This window comes from Microtus oregoni, unplaced genomic scaffold, assembly GCF_018167655.1.
Source record: "Microtus oregoni isolate MIOR12 unplaced genomic scaffold, Mior012 000006F_ref0000085, whole genome shotgun sequence".
NCBI classification, from domain to species: Eukaryota; Metazoa; Chordata; class Mammalia; order Rodentia; family Cricetidae; genus Microtus; species Microtus oregoni.
The window spans coordinates 19918444-19940145 of NW_024543065.1; the positions used below are offsets into that span (position 1 = coordinate 19918444).

At 43.4% G+C, this 21702-nt stretch overlaps 1 protein-coding gene and 1 pseudogene across 1 annotated transcript in view; both read left to right on the plus strand.

Moving 5' to 3' along the window:
• Positions 1-15992: 15992 nt before the first annotated feature.
• LOC121449116 lies at positions 15993-16636 on the plus strand (annotated as a pseudogene).
• Positions 16637-20953: 4317 nt separating this feature from the next.
• Ros1 (ROS proto-oncogene 1, receptor tyrosine kinase) overlaps positions 20954-21702 on the plus strand; it is a 117380-nt gene continuing 116631 nt past the window's right edge. The window contains exon 1 of the mRNA XM_041654206.1: positions 20954-21076. Within this exon, the coding sequence (XP_041510140.1) occupies positions 20954-21076 (123 nt within the window). The remainder of the gene's footprint in view (positions 21077-21702) is intronic.

Consider the following 21702-nt stretch of genomic DNA (forward strand, 5'->3'; position numbering starts at 1 on the left):
CCTGTGATCGGCACATGTGCCAAACTTAGAATGTTATCAGTTCACAAAAGGAACAGTTGCCCCAACAGCTGTTTCCCTTATCATGTAGCTATTCTCCAGCCCTGGAATAGACCAATCACTGCTAATAACCCTTTGAATAAGCCAATCCAATAAGTTGGAAAACAACCTACAGGTCATGCCCCTTGTGTCTGTGGCTTTTTGCTTTAAAAGGTGGACTGTAACAGCTATCATTGTCCTTCATATCCCGAACTTGAAGGACCCTGTCATGACAGAATAAAAATCCTCTTGCTTTTGCATCAATTTGTGGTTATGTGAATGGTGTCTGGAGCAACTCTTCCCTGATGTTTGGACTTCTAATCCAACAAGAGGTACAGTGAAGAAGCTGCCAACATGACCGCTCAGTCAGCAGGTAGGTTTTTATTGTGACTAACAGAGGGAAACTATCCAGAAGCATCTGAAAGAGTCCAGAGCACAGAGAAAAGAAAGCAAAAGATATTGTCAAGGCTATCTCGTGAGAGAAGGCAGAGAACAGAGAATAGTGAGGGTATACAGTGCACTCACTCATCCTTGCCATTATATAGAGAATGTGGTAGGAGGGAAGCCTAGGCAGCTGAAAAGGATACTAGCATGGGGACTTTGAAATGTATAACAAGTACTTGTGAGTAGGGCCTGAGCTGGAGCCTGGAGGCTAGCATGGACTTTGGTATGCAACCACAGATACATGTCAATGGTCAAAAGTCAATATGTCCTTTCTGCCAGAGGCAGAAAGCTGTTACACAAGTGCCTGAGGAATACTGGCTTTTATTAGGTCCACTTTGAGCTCATTTTTGCTTATGTGGACTGCCCAAGACTGAACACCAACCTCTAGTTTCAGGGAATCTGATGCCCTCTTCTGATCTCCAGGGACACAAGCTATGTACATGGCATACACACACACACACACACACACACACACACACACACACACACACTACTTACACATATAAAATCAAGTATAAATCTTAAAAATTATAAAAATAAATATCTTCAATGTAACCATTGTTCAGAAGCTCTTACCGAACACGCAGAATGCTGTGAATTTGTGGCATAAGTATCTTATTACTTTGTTTTGTTTTGCTGGGTCTCTCTATTCAGCCCTGGCTGTGTGACCCTCACTACATGGACCAGGATAGCCTCTAACTCAGCGATTTGCCTGCCTCTGCCTCTGGAGTTCAGGAATTAAAGTTCTGTGTCACTCACTATACACCACATATATGTATTTTATATTGTGCAAATACTGCTTTTCATCAGAAGAAGTCAAGATAAATAGGAATGTCTAACACATATACATCATTTATAACACAGACTTACAAGCATTTTTCCATCTTAGAGTGATAGCTCTTTTCCTTTTTTTTCCTCCATGAGAGAAGGGCTTACTAGGTAGCCCTGACTGGCTTGGAACTGTCTATGCAGACCGATCTGGCCTCGACCTTCTAGAGATCCGCCCGCCTCGGCCTCCACAGTGTTGGGATAAAAGGTGTGTGCTGCCACAGCTGACTTACAGTAATGCTTTTTTTACTTTGTTCTGTTTTTTGACCACAGGGGCACTCACTATGGAACGTAGGCTGATCTCAAGCTCAGATGCTTGAATTACAAGTGTTATGTGAATGGTCACACTCTAATGGTAAATAAGAAAGAAAGCTGAAGTGGGGACCTTTGGGTGGGCCCTGCCGGGGTAAGCCACTAAACAAACACGCCAAGCGCTACGGAGTTAGTACAAGAGGTTTCCTGGGGCAGGGGGAGAGTGAAAGAGGGAAGGCCTGCACCAAGTGGGGGCATGAGAGCAAGAGACAACAGAGGAAAGAAGAGGCAAGAGAGATAAAAGACAGGAGAGGTAAGAGAAGAAAGAGGAGGCAAGAGAGTGAGTTGTGCCTGGCAGGCCCTTTTAAGAGTTGCACATCTTGCATTGCTGAGGTGGAAAGGCGCCCAGAGACAGGTGATGACGTAACAACTGCTTTGGTGGCAGACGTAGGCTACTGCCCCCGTGGAACTAGCACCACATTGCACACGTGTAGGGGTGAGTGGGCTCAGCTGGTAAAGGTACTTGTCACCAAGACTGAGGATCTGAGTTTGATCCTGAGAACCTTCATGGAAGGAGAGAATCAAGTGTTTAACCTGAAAGTTGTGCGGATTAAGATCACTTCCACAATTACACAACTGCACATCTTAATCTTAGCACCTGGGAGGCAGACAGGAGATGGGGGAGATCTCTGTGATCTGTGAGAGTTCCAAAACAGTCAAGGTTACACAGAGAAACCCTGTCTTGAAAAAAAAAAAAAAGCAAGCAAGCAAGCTATTTTTGTTACGTATGAGGGTTTATCACAATGAGCTTCTTAACTTGCAAGGTATGTTGCTCCTGTTTTGGCCTCACACTCCTGAAAGTTGTCTCTGACATCCATGCACAAAGCCCACTCACCAAAGCACCTTCACCAACATCACACTAAATAAGTAAATGTAATGCATAGTATTAAAAAATGCAAACCACAAGGGTTGGTCACTCACAAAAGACCCTAGTTCAGTTCATAGCACCCACTGCAGGCCACTCCCTCTAGCTCCAGGGGATCCAACACTTCTCTGGCCTTTGTGGACAAACACACACACACACACACACACACACACACACACACACACAACATATATTCACAAGACAAATACACACACATATAAATAAAAATAATAAAACATAAATCTTAAAAACCTAAACAAAAACCTATACATCGACACACAATGACACAGACAAAGAATGAACTAGACTTTTTTCTACCCCTACCTGTTTTGAGACAGGATAGCTCAAATGGGGACTACAGAGTGACCAGCTACACCCAGACAGATCTTTCTAATTCCTTTCCCCCAGGCAACAATTTGAAATGTGTTCTTCCAGTGATTCCAAAACATAGCTTTGATTTTGCTTTAGCAACATTGCTAGCTATGTGCAATTATTATATCATGATACAAATAAAAATTTAAATGCAGATACAATTTGGTTTGAAATTCGTGATGAGCATGCACTTGAGGAACTATATTGTGATTAGACGCCTCAATTCCATTCTTTTGCACAGGAAAAGCTGGTTGGGCCAGTTTTTCTTGGTTTATAGAGCATTCTTGGCACATCTCATCTTTCCCAAAGTTCTTTCCTTCTCTCTCTCTCTCTCTCCCTCTCTTTCTTTTAAAAATTTATTTACTTTTATTTTATATGTGTTGGTGTTTTGCCTGCAGGTATGTCTGTGTGAGTGTCAGATCTTGCAGTTATAGACAGTGTTGGGTTGCGTGTGGTTGCTGGATTTGAACCCAGGTCCTTTGGAAGAGCACTTACCACCCTTACCCGCTGAGTCGTGTCTGTAGTCCTCTCCCAATTCTCTCTACCTAGTGAAAACATTCTTTGTATTAACTGTCTATTTTTCTTCAGCAATTCTAGGGCAAATGACTTTATTATTTTTTTTTCTTTGTAGAAAAAAATGTCAACCCATATTGACCTCTCATAGCTCTGATGGGACGAAAGCAAAGGCTGCCTCTGCCAGGTCGAGAATTACTTGTCATTTTAAATGTAATTTTAGCCAGGAATGGTGGCACATGCCTTTAGTCCCAGCCCTCGGCAGAGGCAGGCAGATCTCTGTGAGGTTGAGGCCAGCCTGGTCTACAAAGCAAGTTCCAAGACAGTCAGGGCTATACAGAGAAACCCTGTCTCGGAAAAAAAAAGAAAAGAAAAGAAAAGTAATTTTAATGTGGCATATATATGGTATTTTGATGTATATGCATCTTTACATTTTGCTCATCCTTCCTTACCCATCGCTTTTCCCCATCCTCCTTGCTCCTCCTGGTACCCTTAATAATGCTCCTCCTGTTCTCATGTCGTATGTACAGACACACATGTACATACACATATTCATATCTTTAGGTCTAGAGCTGCATATGACATAGAAACATACAAAATTTTCTTCCTTACCCCCATGGTCTGCTCTTGTTTTCTCTGTCCCCTTTGGTCTTCGGGCCATGTATATTGGAGCACAGGGAGTTTTAAAAGTGAACATTTAGAACACCAAAACGAGTTTGGTGCGCCAACTCCTACACGCAGTCCCGGTACTCTGATGGCTACAGTGGGGGGATTGCTGTGAGGCGGAGGCCAGCCTGAAGATTTTAACCTGGCTCTGCTTCCTGGCTGCAAAGCGACCAGCTAGTCTGTTCCTCTTGATGCCTCCAGTGCCAGGATGGTGTATGTCAGCGGTTCCCAACCTTCCCAGTGCTGCAGCCCTTTAATACAGGTCTTCATGTTGTGGTGACCTGTACCATAAAACTACTTTTGTTGCTACTTCATAACCGTAATTTTGCTACTTTTATTAATTGTCTATAAAAGGGTCGTTCAACCCCAAAGGGGTTGTGGCCCACACAGGCTGAGAACCTTTGAAAAGGGCTCACAGATAAAGACCTTGGGTCTCAGAAGAAACTTTGGTGTTGTAGAATATTATTTGAAGGCGCGCTACTTTTATGTTGCTTTTGTTTAACTCCGTGAAGTTGTGTTATTTTGCCTGTCTAAAACACCTGCTTGGTCTGATAAGGAGCTGAAAGGCCAATGACAAGGCAGAAGGGATAGGTGGGGCTGGCAGGCAGAGCGAACAAATGGAAGGAGAGGAGGAAGGAACAAGAGAAGGAGGAGGACTTCAGGGGCCAGCCAGCCATCCAGACCCAGCTACACACGATACAGCCATGGAGAAAGAGTGAAAGGAAGATGTACAGAAGTAAGAAAAAGGAGCCGGGCAGTGGTGGCGCACGCCTTTAATCCCAGCACTTTGGAGGCAGAGGCAGGTGGATCTCTGTGAGTTAAAGCCAGCCTGGGCTACAGTGTGAGTTCCAGGACAGACCTCAAAGTTACACAGAGAAATCCTGTTTCCAAAAAACAAAACAAAACAAACAACCAAAAAAAAGAAAGAAAAAAAGAGAAAAGAAAAGCAAAAAAGCAAAAAGAAAGAAGATAACCGTCCCAAGGCCAAAGATAGATGGGATAATCTAAGTTAAGAAAAGCTGACAAGAAACAAGCCAAGCCAAGGCTGGGCGTTTACAAGTAGTAATAAGTCTGTTTTATTTATTTGGGAGCTGGGTCACGGACCCTCCCCCACCCCCACAAGAAGGCCTAAAGGGTGAAGAGCGAAAAGCAAACCACAGCACTTTGGAATTGTGAAAACCGTGTTTGGGAAGGTTGTGAACGTCGGAGGAAGTAACTGGGAGCAGACCTTGAGGTCTCCTAGCCCAGTCTCCCTTCACAATCACTGATCACTCCGCTCTGACTGCGTGCGAATGCAGTGTGACCAGCTGGCCTCCTGATTCTTTTGCCCTGGCTTTCCTGCCATGCTCCCTCCCACACACAAATGTAAACCGGAACAAGCCCTTTCTTGCCTAAATTGCCTTTTATGAGGTATTTAGTTACAGCGACAGAAACGGGTAGTAAAATAAAGCAACCTCCAGAGGAGATGTAAACAGTCTTGGTAAATAAACTCGAAGCATATTTCTTCACCACAACAAAAGAAAAGAATTTGAACTTGTAAACCCAATGGGGTGATGCTCTTCTGTAACCCCAGCCCCTGAAAGGCTGTGGTAAAAAGATCGAAAATTCAAGGCCTTCGTTAGGCACAGAGTTGGTCTGGCAAAAAGCGTTGTTCTTTCAAAGGTCGCCCTTGTCTCTGTGAAAGGAAAGGAGGCTTCTGAGGTCCTCTCCCTGCACCTTTAGATACTAGACAAACTAAAATCATTTTAACTCCTAACTCTAAAGCTGGATGAGGTGCCACAAGCCTATAATCCCAGCACTTGGGTGGCAGAGGCCAGGACATCCCTGAGTTTAAGGGCAGCCTGGTCTACATAGTGAGTTCCAGGACAGCCAGCACATATAGAGAGACTCCATCTCCAAAAACCAAACCCTAAAGCAAACAAATCAGCAAAAAATAAAGTAAATATTCTGGCTCCAACTGTTGGCAGAAAAAAAGTTATACATTGTTTTTAGACTTCTTTTTGAGAGAAAATAAAGACTCTCTCTCCTTCCCTCCCTTTCTCTCTCTCCCTTCTTCCTCTCCCCTCCCCCCATGTCTCTGGCACATGCACACACACACACACACACACACACACACACACACACACGTTTCTCAATCTGTTGCACTGGATCCATGCTGCCAGAGCCTGTGCAAACTCAGAGTCGTGTTTACCATTTTCTCTGAGGGTAGGCATTTATTAAGAATGCTATAGAAGGGACCTGGTCATGGTGACTCATGTGTAATGGTAAAAATAAAACAGCACAGTTCCCCAAGTGGCAGCAGCCGGCAGTGGGCCCCAGGCAGGGAGCTGTGTGGCAGGTGAGAGACAGAGAGGCATGCCATACAGAGTGAGGTTGGATATTTATTTAGTAGATTATGGAGGGGAAGAGAAAGGGGGAAGGGGGGAAAGCAGAGGCAGAGAGAAAGAGAAACAGAGAGAGAGAGAGAGAGAGAAGAGAAGAGAAGAGAGGGGAGAGGAGAGGAGAGGAGAGGCTATCTCTTTGGGAGAGAGATAAAAAGGAAAAGGCTCAGGCTGGAGGCAGAAGAAAGACCCGCTTGCCTTAGTGTGTGTGTGTGTGTGTGTGTGTGTGTGTGTGTGTGTGTGTGTGGAGTGGGCAGGGCTTGCTTCCCAACACTTAGGAGCCAGAGGCAGGTGGATCTTGGGAGTTCTAGATCAATCTGGTCTTATATGGTAAATTTCAGGCCAGCCAGGGCTGCATAGTGAGCCCCTGTCCCAAAATTAAGAGAAAAAAAAAGTTGTAGAAGGTGCTTAGAATTCAGTGAGAGGTTTTTCACAGTTTAAGAATCCGGGGCAGTAAGATGTTCAGTGTGCTATTGTGCTCCTGGAGATCACACACTAAATTATACCCTAAAGCGAGTACATATGGACATCACACATATTGCTGATTATGTAAAAATGAAGAGAATGATTGCTTTCAGAAGCCATAAGACAGCACACATTAAATAGAACTGTAAACCATGGGATTATATCTTGATATATGATCCCTGCAGCCTACAGTGAGAAGGATGCTGCGAAGAACGCGGAAGCACAGTTGTCACCAAGCTAAGACCATGAGGCTGGAACGAGAGAACTGACTTCTGAAAACCTTCCTTTGCTTCCCACATGAGTGCTATGTCTTGATAGACATGCACGCGTGTGCATGTGTGTACGTGTGTGTGCGCACATACATGTAAAGAAGTTCCTTTTCAGTGTGTGTGTGCTTGTATCATACGCCTCAGCAGGAGCCTCTGGAGGCCCAGAAAAGACATCTCATCTCTCCTGGGACTGGAGTTACACAGGGGGTAGGCCACGTTGTGGATGCTGGGAGCGGAACCTAGGTCCTCTGACAGAGCGCAGGTCATGCTTAACCACTGAGCCTTTTCTCCAGCCCCAATTAAACATAATCTTAAAAAAAACATATATATATATGTTATATATATAAAAAAAAGATATATATATATATATATCTTTTTTTTTAAGGCAGTCTCACGTAGCCCCAATTGGTCTCAAACTTAGTGTGCAGCCAAGAGTGACCTTGCATTTCCCAGCCTCCTGCCTCTCCCTCCTGAGTTCTGTGATTGTAGTTTATATGATGCTGGGAATGGAACCCAGGATTTCCTGCATGCTAGAAATCCTCTAACAATAAGAGCTACGTCCCTGGCTCTTCATGTGCTGGGACCACCTAAGTATCCTGTTTGGGGATGTGTAGGGGTATGCACAACCTAAGTATCCTGAGGATGCACATGCGCAATACCAAATACGTGATCTCTGACAGAAGGCTGGAAACTATTTTGTGATTTTTAAGGCTTCTAAGCTTCTATAATTCTGCCGGAAAGAAATTAAAATGTTTTGTGAAAGGCCTGAATCAATTAGTCACTCAACTGTTTGGTCCCACTTCCGTTTCTTGTCCAGAGCAGAGTTTGGGGACATGGCAGCAGTTGTGGGTGGCTGTGACTGGGGTAGGAAGGGGTAGTTGGTACTCCTAGGAGAGCCCTTAGCCGAGCAGACGGGTTTTTATTAGTGGTGTTTACCTGTTCTTGAGTCCCTGGGATGCTACACTGCCACCCTGTGGAGCTGAGGCCTTCGGTGTTCACAAACCCTGCTATTGTGCTCCTGGAGATCACACACTAAATTATACCCTAAAGCGAGTACATATGGACATCACACATATTGCTGATTATGTAAAAATGAAGAGAATGATTGCTTTCAGAAGCCATAAGACAGCACACATTAAATAGAACTGTAAACCATGGGATTATATCTTGATATATGATCCCTGCAGCCTACAGTGAGAAGGATGCTGCGAAGAACGCGGAATATAAGAATAGAACTTACATGTCAAAGTTTCTATGGCTGACTTTTAGTTCCATAAACTGTAGACTCAGTTCACTTGGAGACGACTGGAGAAAGTAGGGAAGTCAGTACTTTCACAAAGAACTGGAGATTTACAGGTACATCAGTTTGACTTCTAGCTGGGCCACTTGGCTGCCGAAACCTACGTTTCCTCACCTGCAATGGTTTTGAGAACCGCATTCACTGAGCTGAGTTAGAGCGGGAAGGGAGGGGTGGTCTTAGAGGGTAATGGTGGATGTTCACACTTAGGTTTCCCATTGCTTTCTGTCAGGCACTGAGCAAGCTCTGAGTCCAGGAGAAGGAGGGAAAGACGATCTTCTCAGAGATGTACTGGGAGGCTGGACCGGAAGAGTTCTCATCCCCAGACTATCTAGAAGCAGACTGGGCTTTGTGTGCCCAGATTCCAGTGTTTCTAAGGTCGGACTATACATAAGATGTGATGGCCTCAAGAGGCTTTTGTCTTTTCTTTTCTTTTCTCTTCTCTTCTCTTCTCTCCTCCTCCTCCTCCTCCTCCTCCTCCTCCTCCTCCTCCTCCTCCTCGTCCTCCTCCTCCTCCTCCTCCTCCTCCTCCTCCTCCTCCTCCTCCTTCTTCCTCTCTCTCTCTCTCTCTCTCTCTCTCTCTCTCTCTCTCTCTCTCTCTCTCTTTGAGACAGGCTTTCTCTGTGTAAAAGCCCTAGCTGTCCTGGAACTTGCTCTGTAGACTTAGCTGGCCTCCAACTCACAGAGATCCACTTGCCTTTCCCTTCTGAGCGCTGGGATTAAAGGTGTGCGCCACCACTGCCCAACCTTTCTTTTTATTTTAATTTAAAAATTACACTTATTGGGTTGAGAAAGGTGTTTCAGTGGTTAAGAGCACTGGCTGCTCTTCCAGAGGACCTGGGTTCATATCCCAGCACCCACATGGTGACTCACAACTGTCTGTAACTCCTGCACCTCTTTCGGCCTCTGCAGGCACTGTGTGCTTGCATGGTGGTGCACGGACCATGAGTGGATTCAGGCAAGCACTCATGCACATAAAATAAAAATAAATAAGATCTCAAAAATTAATTAAAAATGCATTTATTACTTCCTCCATGTGTGTTCATAAGTGATGTGTTTGGGGGTTGAGGAGAACTACTTCCGGGTGGTTCTTCTCCTTCCACCAGGTCCTGGGCGTTGTACTCGGGTTGACACGCTTGGCAGCACACACCTTTACTCACTGAGCCATCTTGCTGTCCTGCTTCTTTTTTCTTAGATGGTTTGTTCTCTAGTCTTCTTTCCTCTTCTGCCCCCCCCAAATGATTATTATTATTATTTTTGACTCACACCACTAGGTTATGCCCCATATTGAAAACAGAGTCATTTTTCTAATGCTTCACAGTGTAAGCCATTAGCGGGAGGTTTACATCTCAGTGCTGGTTTCTGCGGCTTGTTGGCCTCTCCATTTCCCCAGATCACCTTTTGCTTTTATGAGCTTCATAGAGCAGGTGTGCATCGCTCTTAGGTCCGGGTTATCGCGGGATGGCACGTGGGACTTGCATGCTGAACACTTGCATCAAGTGAAGCGAGCCAATTCATAGCAAGAGGCCTCTGAGGTGGAGGACAGCACTCTAGTTAATACTTATCATGTTCTCTGACATTGCCTTTCTTTATTCCCTCCATTTAAAATTTCAACAATGCCTCAGCATGGCCTGGACTCAGATCCCTAGACTTGGCGTCGCTGTACTTCTGCTTGCTACTCTACTTGAATCTGAGGGGTGCTGACGGGATACACGCTGGCGGCGTTTGCGTATTTCCGGATAGGTGCTCTTGCCGGGGAGAGCCAGCCACAGTCCTACGCTGTTAAGTCTGTTTCAGGAGAGATACTGCAGGACAGAACGTAGACCTGGTGAGGAGGATCCCATGCAGAACCCACCCACAAGGCTTTCCGAGAACTCAAGAGGTGGCGAACTCCCTCACAGAAGAAAGCTGCTGGGGAAACCTGCTGGACTCGGATTTCCCAGTAGATTCACTTTGGGAATTTGTTATTGTATTGAGCCTGGAAAATGTCTATTACGTTTTTCTGCTCCCGACCCCCAGCCACTGCCCCGCTGAGTAAGAAGTTGAATGTGTCTCAGGTATGGTTGTCCATACCTGTAATTCTGGCTCTTGGGAGGTTCAGACAGGAGGATCACGAGTTCAAGGTCATCCTCAGTTAAACAAGACACACATTGAGTTCAAGGCTTGCCTCCACAACGTGAAACCTTGTCTCAAAACAAACCAAACAATATGGAGATTCTTTTTTCTTTTCTGAGAGTTTCTCTGTGTAGCCCAGGCTGTCTTGAAACTTGCTCTGTAGATCAGGCTGGCCTTGAAATCAGAGATCTGCCTGCCTCTGCCTTTCAAGTGTTGGGATTAAAGGTGTGTGTCGCCACAGTCTGGTGTAAAAAGATTCTTACCGATTATAACTAACCATGCCTGTATTGCTTAAACAAGTATTCAAATAAAAATAAACCAACGAAACAAGCATGTAATGAGCGAGGTTTTTGAGTGAATTTCTGTGAGTGCAGATATGAAATCAACTAAAAATGTGTGTCAGTAACAGAGTAGCTTGTATGCTATGTGTTATATACACTGTACTGAAGCATAAAACCATAGTAGGTCAGGAGACTATGGTTATGTTAGAGTGTTTAATATGTGGGCCAAAGCTCACCAGAAAATAAAGGTTCTGTGCACATGTCTCTGACTGATCTGGAAATGCTATGTAGACCAGGCTGGCTTGGAAGTCACAGAGATTTACTTGTTTCTGTCTTTAGTGCCAAGATCAAAGGCTTGTACGACCACACCTGGCCGAATGTGGTTATCAGTGATCTTGTGTGTGTGTATGTGTGTGTATGTGTATGTGAATGTATGTGTGTGTACGTATGTGTACGTATTTCAGGCTGCTCTGAAATTTGATATGTACTTGAGGATGATCTTTAACTCTTGATCCTTTTGCCTTCACTTCCCCAAGGCTGGGATTATACTCAGATACTTCCACATCTGGTTTATTTGCCTATTTACACATTTTAAGAAATTCATAAAAAATAAGATTTTATTAAATTGTGGGCTATCTGAAAAATACACAATAAAGCTCAGAAGCTTCACCTTAATCCCTGACACAAAGACTGACAGTGTATGTTTATAAAACATAATCATTGAAGGAGCCACATTTCTTTCCATTTTGATTCCAGAGATAAACAAATTCCCACATCAAACTCCATGGTCCTCTGTGATCCTAGGGTTACTTCAGCTCAACCACAGCTCTACTCAAGCAACCTCCTCTTTCATGTCTTACCCATTCTGCCTAGGAAACGGCCTTCTCTGTTCAGGAGAGGCTAGAGTTTCAAAAATTATTATCTCTCAAAAGTATAAAATTCGTACAATAGAAAAAAATTCTCCTTTTGATTTGCAGATGTTCATGAGATAGTATGCTTGCCTAGCATGTACAGAGCCCTGAATTCAATCTCCAACACAACAGAAACTGGGTGTGATGGTACCCACCACTAATCTCAGGATTCAGGAGGTAGGGTCAGGAGGATCAGAAGTTCAAGGTCATGTTTAGCTACAAAGAGAATTGGAGGTCAGCACGGACTCTGTGAGTCCTATCATACACTTGTGGGTGGGTGTGTGTGTGAGAGAGAGAGACTGATTTTTTTTTTTTGCTATCTTGCTGTTTATGTTTTTTTGTTTTTTTTATTGATATTTATTGAGCTCTACATTTTTCTCTGCTCCCCTCCCTGCCTCTCCCCTCCCCCCTTCAACCCTCCCCCAAGGTCCCCATGCTCCCAATTTATTCAGGTGATCTTGTCTTTTTCTACTTTCTACTTCCCATGTAGATTAGATCTATGTATGTCTCTCTTAGTGTCCACATTGTTGTCTAAGTTCTCTGGGATTGTGGTTTGTAGGCTGGCTTTCTTTGGTTTATGTTTAAAAGCCACCTATGAGTGAGTACATGTGATAATTGTCTTTCTGTGTCTGGGTTACCTTACCCAAAATAATGTTTTATAGCTCCATCCATTTTCCTGCAAAATTCAAGCTGTCGTTATTTTGTTCTGCTGTGTAGTACTCTATTGTGTAAATGTACCACATTTTCCTCATCCATTCTTTGGTTAAGGGGCATTTAGGTTGTTTCCAGGTTCTGGCTATGACAAACAAAGCTGCTATGAACATAGTTGAGCACATGTCCTTGTGGCACGATTGAGCATCCTTTGGATATATACCCAAAAGTGGTATTGCTGGGTCTTGAGGAAGAGTGTTTCCTAATTTTCTGAGAAATCGACACATTGACATCCAAAGGGGTTGTACCAGCTTGCATTCCTACCAGCAATGCAGGAGTGTTCCCTTTTCCCCACAACCTCTCCAGCATATGTTGTCTTCAGTGTTTTTGATCTTGGACATTTTTACAGGTGTAAGATGAAATCTTAGAGTTCTTTTGATTTGCATTTCTCTGATGACTAAGGATGTTGAACATTTCCTTAAGTGTTTTTCAGCCATTTTAGATTCCTCTGTTGAGAGTTCTCTGTTTAGGTGTGTATTCCATTTCTTTTACTGGATTATGTGATCTTTTGGTGTCCAATTTCTTGAGTTCTTTGTATATTTTGGAAATCAGACCTCTGTCTGATGTAGGGTTAGTGAAGATCTTTTTCCATTCTGTAGGCTGTCATTTTGTCTTCTTGACCATGTCATTTGCTTTTCAGTTTCAGGGGGTCCCATTTATTAATTGTTTCTCTCGGTGTCTGTGCTGCTGGGGATATATTTAGGAAGTGGTTCCCTGTGCCAATGTGTTCAAATGTACCTCCCACTTTCTCTTCTATAAGGTTCAGTGCGGCTGGCTTTGTGTTGAGGTCTTTGATCCATTTAGACTTGAGAGAGACTGATTGTTTTCTGAATGTAAACTCTAAGCAATAAGGTCAAATATTTTAATTATTATACACACACACACACAGAGACTATAAAGTATTGTGTGTGTGGTGTGTATGTGTGTGTGTGTGTGCTCATATACACCACCACCCCCAGTTTATGTGATCCTGTATGTATAGAACCTAAGGCCTCACGGACCCCAGACATTCGACCAACCAAGCTATATCTCTACATACATCCAAAGTTAAAATTTCACTTATACTTTTTACAATAAAAGTCAGGCTGTGGTAGCCTTGGCTTGTTTGGAACTTGCTATGTAAACCTCATACACCCTAAACTTGTGGGCTGGGCTCCATTGAGACCCTGACTCAAAACCAACAACCAGCAGCTCTGTGCCAACCCAGAATGCACAGATGCCCTGAGAACTGGGGGTTCTGTGTAGATTTCAAAAGAAAGAAATTAAACTTCGATACACAAAAGCAAAGAAGCTGATTTCTGCAAAAGCTCTAGTGCAGACCTCCCTCTCCCCACGGATAACTTTAAAAATAGAAACCTTGAGAGACGCCCCAAGGCAGTTTCTTTCTGGCCCCAGGTAGTAAGGGGCCAGTTAGCCAGCTTTCTCAACAATGCTGTCACCTGATCCCCGCCCCCTGCTTTGCTCTCTCCTGTCCTTCTGTCCCCTGCGAACTAACCTAAACTACAAGAAGAGTCATTGGACAGGAAAGTAAACAATACATTGTTCTATGGTGGAAAGATTTTGCAACTGTTTTGCATTGTGAAATTTCCTCATTCCTGTGAGTACTGAAAGGTTTGTCTCAAATACCCATGGCAAGGGTTGCAGATTCAGATAGAGGACCTGAAAAAAGACAGGTAGGTGTTTTGTAACTCTGGTCCATTTCCTAGTTCTTCTATGGACAAACTGGACTTGAATCATCACAAAGGCGTAAAGACTCTAAAATACAGTGTTTTGCTCTCCTTTGCTGACACAATTCGTACCTAAGTGGTCTAGGGCTCTCTGAAAGTATGTGGGTATGAGATCCCTTCATTAAATATAAATGGCTAAAAAAAAAAACAAAAAAAAAAACCAACGTCAAGTCTTTATTCAAGCAGTTGAACCATCTGCAGGGGATGAGAGGAACAAAGTACAGGATACCACCTAACTCCATCTTCTACTGCCTGCATTTGAAGGTCAAGAACTATCTGTGGATCCAGCAAGAACTGAATATTACTAACTGGGTGGTGGTCGCGCACGCCTTTAATCCCAGCACTTGAAAAGCAGAGGCAGGTGGATCTCTGTGAGTTCAAGGCCAGCTTGGTCTACAAGAGCTAAGTATAGGCTCCAAAACTACAGCAAAACCCTGTCTCAAAAAACAAACAAACAAAAGAACCGAATATTACCACTACAGTAATTATTTTCAGAAACAAAAATTATAATAGGAGTACTTCTTCCTCAATTTTAACAAATGTGTTAATGTATTTATATAAATATCACGTGAGTAGGCCTCACAAAAAGATGATAGATGAATTAGAATATTTATGGTCAGACGTGGTGGCCACCTCTTTAATCACAGCACTCAGAAGTCAGGAGCAGGTGAGGCCCCTGCCTAAAATTAAAGAATATTCATTGCAACATTGAACACTAAGATAGGTGGACATATTTACAAGGTATTGTACATTATAGGTTTTACAGGAATATATGTCCAAAGCTTATCAGAAAAATAAGTTGATAAATAAATTATTTACACAGACAGACTATGAACTCTTAACATACAGGTACAATAATTTTTTTGTTTGTTTTTCTGTGACAGAGTTTTTCTGTGTAACAGCCCTGGCTGTCCTGGAACTTGCTTTGTAGAACAGGCTGGCCTTGAACTCACAGAGATCCGCTTTCCTCTGCCTGAGTGCTGGGATTAAAGGCGTGCACCCCATCACCAGGCTGTCAGATGCAATCATTTTTAAGAACAGAAATCTAAAACATTCTTACTTTTCTTATTTCTTGAAAAAAATTTAATGTACACTTGGAAGGAAGCTTTTGTTTATTTATTTTGAGACAAAGTTTTCCGTAGCTCAGGGTAGCCTCAAAGTCACGTGGAGCCGAGGATGACCTTGAACTCTTGTCCTGTCTCTACAAGTGTTGGGATTGGAGGCGTGCACTAACATACCTTTATTGCAAATCATTACTTTTTGGTTTAGTTTCTGAGTCTGTAATAAATGTTCATGATATAAAATTCAACAATTATGAACGGATAGGTAGTGAAGAATAAAAGTTTTTCTTCTTTACAGAAAGAGTAAATTTCCTGTAAACCAAGGTGCTCTACTTCCGTTTGGATTATGATATAGACAATCTTTGTTTTGCTTTGTATCAACAGATCACAAAGCAACTGGTATGTTGGACGTGGCGGTTTAGGCTGTAACCACAGCACTCTGGAAGCTGAGGCCGGAGGATTGTTTTGAGTTTGAGGCCAGCCTGAGTTACATAGTTAGTTCTAGGTGAGCCTAGACTACAGAGTAAAAGACCTATTTAAAAAATAGTTCAGGAGACCCGGCCTGTCTCATTTAACACACAGTCTTTGGGCAGAATCCCTTCTCTTTCAGAAAAGGCCTCTTGGCGAGGCGACTTGCAGATTGCACGGCAGGATCACTCAGCTTTGGGTTTGCAGCAGCCCAGCCTCAGAAGACGCAAGGGGTACTGGGAACTTTCCAGAGACCTGACTGTCTGAAGGATGGTACTGGTGGCCTTGCTTGGACTTAGCTGGTTCTGTTCACCCCTGGGAGCGCTGGTTCTGGATTTCAGCATCAAGAGCTCTACTGACGTGCAAGGCACTGGGAAGGGCTCACAGTGTGCGTCAGACAAGGACGGCAGTGTAGGAAAATTCTGCTTCACGCTGCACCACGATAGGTCGCTCTGTGCCACGTGCCGCAGAGCTCGGAGGAGGTGCCAGAGGACCCCCATGTGCGGCCCGGGAACCGTCTGTGTGGACGATGTTTGCACAAGGCCAGTAATGGGCAGAAACACTGATGACCAAGACGACACCTATGCAGAAGGAACCGCCAAACAGCCCTTAGAGGAAAACAGACCTCAGGGGAAGCCCAGTGTGAAGAAATCACAGAGCAATAAGGGACAGGAGGGAGAAAGCTGAGAACTTCCGACTGTGACCCTGGACTTTGCTGTGTTCGCTATTTTTGGACAAAAATTTGCAAGCCGGTTCTACTAGAGGGACAAGTCTGCTCCAGGAAAGGACATAAGGACACTGCCCAAGCCCCAGAAATCTTCCAGCGCTGTGACTGTGGTCCTGGACTAGTGTGTCGAAGTCAGGTGACTGGAAACCGGCAACAGACATGGCTAAGAGTATGCCAGAGAATATGACTGTAACACGGTTGTAAGCACGGGACTCACAGCCAGGCACGAATTTTATTAATTTTTTTTTTTTTTTGAGATGGTGCTTCACTGTGTAGACTCGACTGGGCTTGAACTTGCTGTCAACCTGGCTATCATGAACTCATAGAGATCCGCCTGCTTCTGCCTTTTGGGTACTTCTTTGGGTAGAGGGAGGAGTTTTCAGACAGGGTCTCAAAGTAAGCTATGTAGCCCAGGCTGTCCTCAAACTCACTGTCTTCTTACCTCGAGCTCCAGGTTGGGATAACCGACGAGCACTGTACCCAGCATAAATATAGAACCAAACCTAGCAACTGAAATACACAGTAACCAGAGTACTGTGAGATGCTTTTTGTCTCCTGTCTAGAATACTGACATGATTCTACATGATTCTACAATTCTGATACAGCCAATTCAATCTGTCCAAATACATCTTTTCTAAAAAATTGAAAAAAAAATAGTTCAGTGTGAATAGAATAATCCTGAATGGAAAGATTACAGTCATTTCTGATTTTTTTCACTCTACTCGTTTCTATGTTTTGGCAAATTGTCAAAATTCTTTGAGTTTGTTTCAGTGTTCAGCATTTACCATAGCATTTTCTGTGTCTGAATATCTCCAAAAAATGTGTTTCATGTCTCTTGTAGCCCAGGCTGGTCTGAAACTTGGTATGTATTTGAGGGTGACATTATACTCCTGATCTTTCCCATGGACTGGGATCATGGGTATATATTCCATGTATGGCTAGTGTGACTTTTCCTCATTGGCATGACTTCCTCTGGGGTATCTCTAGTTTTCTATCACTATTATTTTCCTTTACTTATTTCCTTGGGCTACACTGTCTAGAGTCCGCCAAACAACCATATTAGTATTATTTAAGAATACATTTATTTATGTTTTTCTGTATGCATCTGTTTTGTGCCTGCTGGAGGTCAGAAGAGGGTGATATATCTCTTGGAACATAAATAACAGGATGCTGAGAACTAAACTTTGGTCCTCTGGAAGGCAAGTGTGCTTAATCCCAAGCATCTTGTCAGCCTCAATATTAATGTTGCTATGGTACTATTGTTTGTATTTTGAATCTTCTCCACAGAGGCCCATTTTAAAGATTTTACCCCAAGAAGATGCTCTTAGGATCTAGAAGAAGATTGTAAGCTCTTGGCAACTTGTCCTCTAAGGTATAGTTTTTCTAGAATCTTCTCTTTACCTTATCAATAAGACAGGAGCATTCTCTTCTCTCCTCCTCCTCCTCCTCCTCCTCCTCCTCCTTCTTTCTTTCTCTCTCTCTCTCTCTCTCTCTCTCTCTCTCTCTCTCTCTCTCTCTCATAATTTCTCTCTTCCAGAATCTGGCCAGGTCTATAATTCTTTGTTACCAGTGGAATGCAGCAGATGTGACCCTATGATTTCTTTCTTTCTTTTCTCTTTCTTTCTTTCTTCCTTATTTCTTTTTTTTCTTGAGTCAGGGTTTCTCTGTGTAAAAATCCTGGAATTTACTTGTAGACCAGGCTGGCCTCAAACTCACAGAGATCCTCCTGCATCTGCCTCCCAACTGTTGGGATTAAAGGCGTGTGTTGCCACCACTGTCGCATCCCCGGCGACCCTGTGGTTTCTAAAGACCGCACAGCTCATGCTTTGCCAGATGTCTCCCTTCAAGGCTCTCAGCACCGAATGGTCTGATTGCTCAGAGACCATCAAGCTGGGAGGAAATTTAAGTCAACTCCCATGGAGAAGTAGCATGAAGCTCAGACAAATAGACCACACAGTGTTACATTTAGATTGTTTCTGATCAGTTTTCCCCCTTTGAGGCAGGGTCTCATGTAGCCCAGCTTGGCCTCAGACTCACTATGCAGTCAAAGCTGGCTTTGAATTCCTGATCCTCTTGCCTCCATATTCTGAGCCTTGGGATTATAGGCCGATGTCACCATGCCTGGCTTTTTTCTTTTTTAATTCTTCATCCCCCCCCCCCCCAGCTGCATGCCTCTGCTTTGTTGGGTACTCACAATGTAGTATGAGCTGACTCAAAATTGGTGGCAATACTCCTCTGCCTCAGCCTCCTGAGTGCCAAGGTTACAGGAGGTACCAGCATGCCTGGCTGATTTTTCTTGATGAGAATAAATGCAGCAAACGTCTGTAAGAGTACTCCTACATACACGTAGATTCATGTGCTCATTAGATCACAAAATCCAGAGCAAACACACAGTGTTTAAGTTACAGCACTTCTTTTTCATACCCTAGTCAAACAAATCAATGTCCTGAGTTTTCAGGCCACATTTGAAAGTCTTTTTTTTTTTTTTTTTTGCCAAGTAAAAGTTACAAGTGAGCCAGGTAACGGTAGTGCGTGCCTTTAATCCCAGCACTTGGGAGGCAGAGGCAGGTGGAGCTCTCTGAATTCGAGGCCAGCTTGATCTACAAGAGTTAGTTCTAGGATGGGCTCCAAAGCTACAGAGGAACCCTGTCTCAAAAAACCAGAAAAAAATTACAAGTGTTGCTTATGCTAACAGGACAAAAGGCACTAGCGGTTCAAGTGAAGAAAACTAAAGATTTATGCATTTTAATTTTATGTGTATGAATATTTTGCCCACCCGTATGTATGTGCAGAACATGCATGCAATGCCCATGGTATCCAGAAGAGGGCATCAGATCCCATGGACCTAGAGCTACAGACGCCTGAGCTATAGAAGCTGGGAACAGAACCTGGGTCCTCTGCAAGAGCCCTAGCTACAACTTTTCTGAGAGGAGAAAAATTATTTTCTCCAGAAAGATGTTCAGATTCCTAAGGTGGAAATACAGAGTGGCTGCACATTCTTTAATCTCCATTTCTGAAAATGCAGAAGTCTAACAAACAACAGGTGAACAGCAGGCTCAATCGTTTTTCAAGACAACAAAATTTTGTGGCTAAGTATGGGAGCCATCACTACCCATTCAGGTTTTGTTGCACCCGGAGTCAACATTTACCAAAAGGACGCTCAACTGCAGGCCAAGTCTCTTGTTTGTGTAGTGTGGGAACCTGGGTCCCCTGCAAAAGGTTAAATGATATTTGCTCTTATTGATTGAAGACAACAAGGCAGCTTATTTGACATCTCAGATGGTTATTAAAGAGAACACTACTAGTGCTATGGATAGCTTCAATCCCCGGAACCTTGTGAGAGCTGAGTCTCTCCTTCCACCGTGTAGGTTCCAGGGACTGGTTGAGTGCTTACCCAGCATTGTCAAGGCCCAGGGTTTGATCCTCAGTGCACTAAGAACCGAATGTGGTGGTACACGACACCTGTAGCCCCAGCATTCCAGAGCAAGAGCAGAAGGACCCGAAGTTCAGTTATCCTCAGCTTCCTAGTGAGTTGAAGGCTAACCTAGGCTATAGAAAATTCTGTCTAGGAGAGGAGAGGAGAGGAGAGAGACAAAGAGGGAACGAGCGCTGGTCTAGAAAAACCCTTGGTAATCTAGCCAGAATGATTGAATGACTGAATTCTGTAATTTGCAGAGTTCAATCTTTTTTTGTAGCTTCACATGAACTTTGAGTGATAAGCTCACCAGCCCTACAGTATTTCCGTCCCAAGGTGCTACACTTGTAAGTATCTTAGATCTCTATGGTGGTTGCTTTCTGTCTCAAGAGACCTGATAAGGCAGTGTTTTAGTTAATATGTAGTGAAATCCTGAGAGGTTTTTTTTTTTTAAAAAAAAAAAAACAAACTTCCTTGTCTTGAACTCACCCTCAGAGAAATTGTCTACTCGTTTTCGGCTTTGTTTGTTCTTTCATTAAAAAAAAAATACGTGCTTGATTTCAAAGCATTCCTATTTTCTTTTCTGTCTCATTGCTCACTACTGAGCCTTCCAATTTTTAAAATACTTGTTGTAAGCTACGGTTTGCCAAGCATGCACAGTCCAAACCCAATTTCCTGAATAACTTAGCCAACCTCAAAGCAGTACGGTGGCTGACGGACCTAAGCATTCTGCATCAAGTTTGTGTGGCCCTGCTTGCTGGGGCACAATCTGCAGACCCACTGTTTACTTTCCGTGTGGAGAGCTCTCCTAAGAGCTAACCTTAAGCCAGCGCATGTCTTTCGTTATGGGAATTAAACTAAACTGTAAAATAGCCACACTGTGATGTTCCGAGCTATCTAAGATCCAAAGGTACAAACCAACGGCTCTCAATGTTCTTTTAAGAGGGAAAGAGACTCTTAACATCGCAAAAAGAAAACAGATAAGCCGCTAGTCCCTCTTGCGACAGAAGTGATGAAGCCTAAAGAATTACTATAGCAAGATGGAGACATGACGACACCAGCCCTGTAGGAAGCCAGCCTGGATGAGGGATGAAGAGCCCCGGCTGGCTCACCCCGAAACCTGCCAATGCTGTGATCCTCGGCTGCATCTGGGTTTCTGTGGCACAGGGTACAGTTTTGAGCAGCTGCCTGACATCCTGCGTAAGGAACCTGGTAAGTTTCACTGACCTGATGCTCGTGCTCGTAGGAACTGGAACACAATCTCCTGGTAACTGAGGTTCGTTTTCTCCTCATGACACCTTTTTTTTTTTTTTGCATGAGAAGGTAGCAAGGATTTCCACTTATTTTTTTTTCACGGAAGGCAAGAGAATATATAATTCCAAAACATATGCTGCATATTTTAACTATTTGTCATCACGCTCTAGATTTTTTGGGGGGAATTTGTGGATTGGTTAAATAATCTTTAAATAGAACCAAGTTTACAAACTGTAAAATATTCCACTTAGTAATTTATTATAAATCAATTAATATTTGGTTAAAATATAAAATGTGCTTTTGGCACACTGTAAACTTTCCAGTTCCTGGTTAACAGTTGGTGGTACCGTGGATGGCTTGCTGACCAGGGAGCAGGTGCAGAGGCTAGGTACAACATTTTCTATCAAGAGACAAGATTATTTGCGTCTCTTTATTTCTACCTTTGTGTTTGCCAGGTTTGACTAATCAGTTTTGACATGAAAAGATTTTCTTATTGTTGCCCTTTTGTATGTATTATATGATATCATTTCAATAGCAACTTAGTTGTGCTTAAAACTTCCTATCAAGTTAACTCATTTATTTAG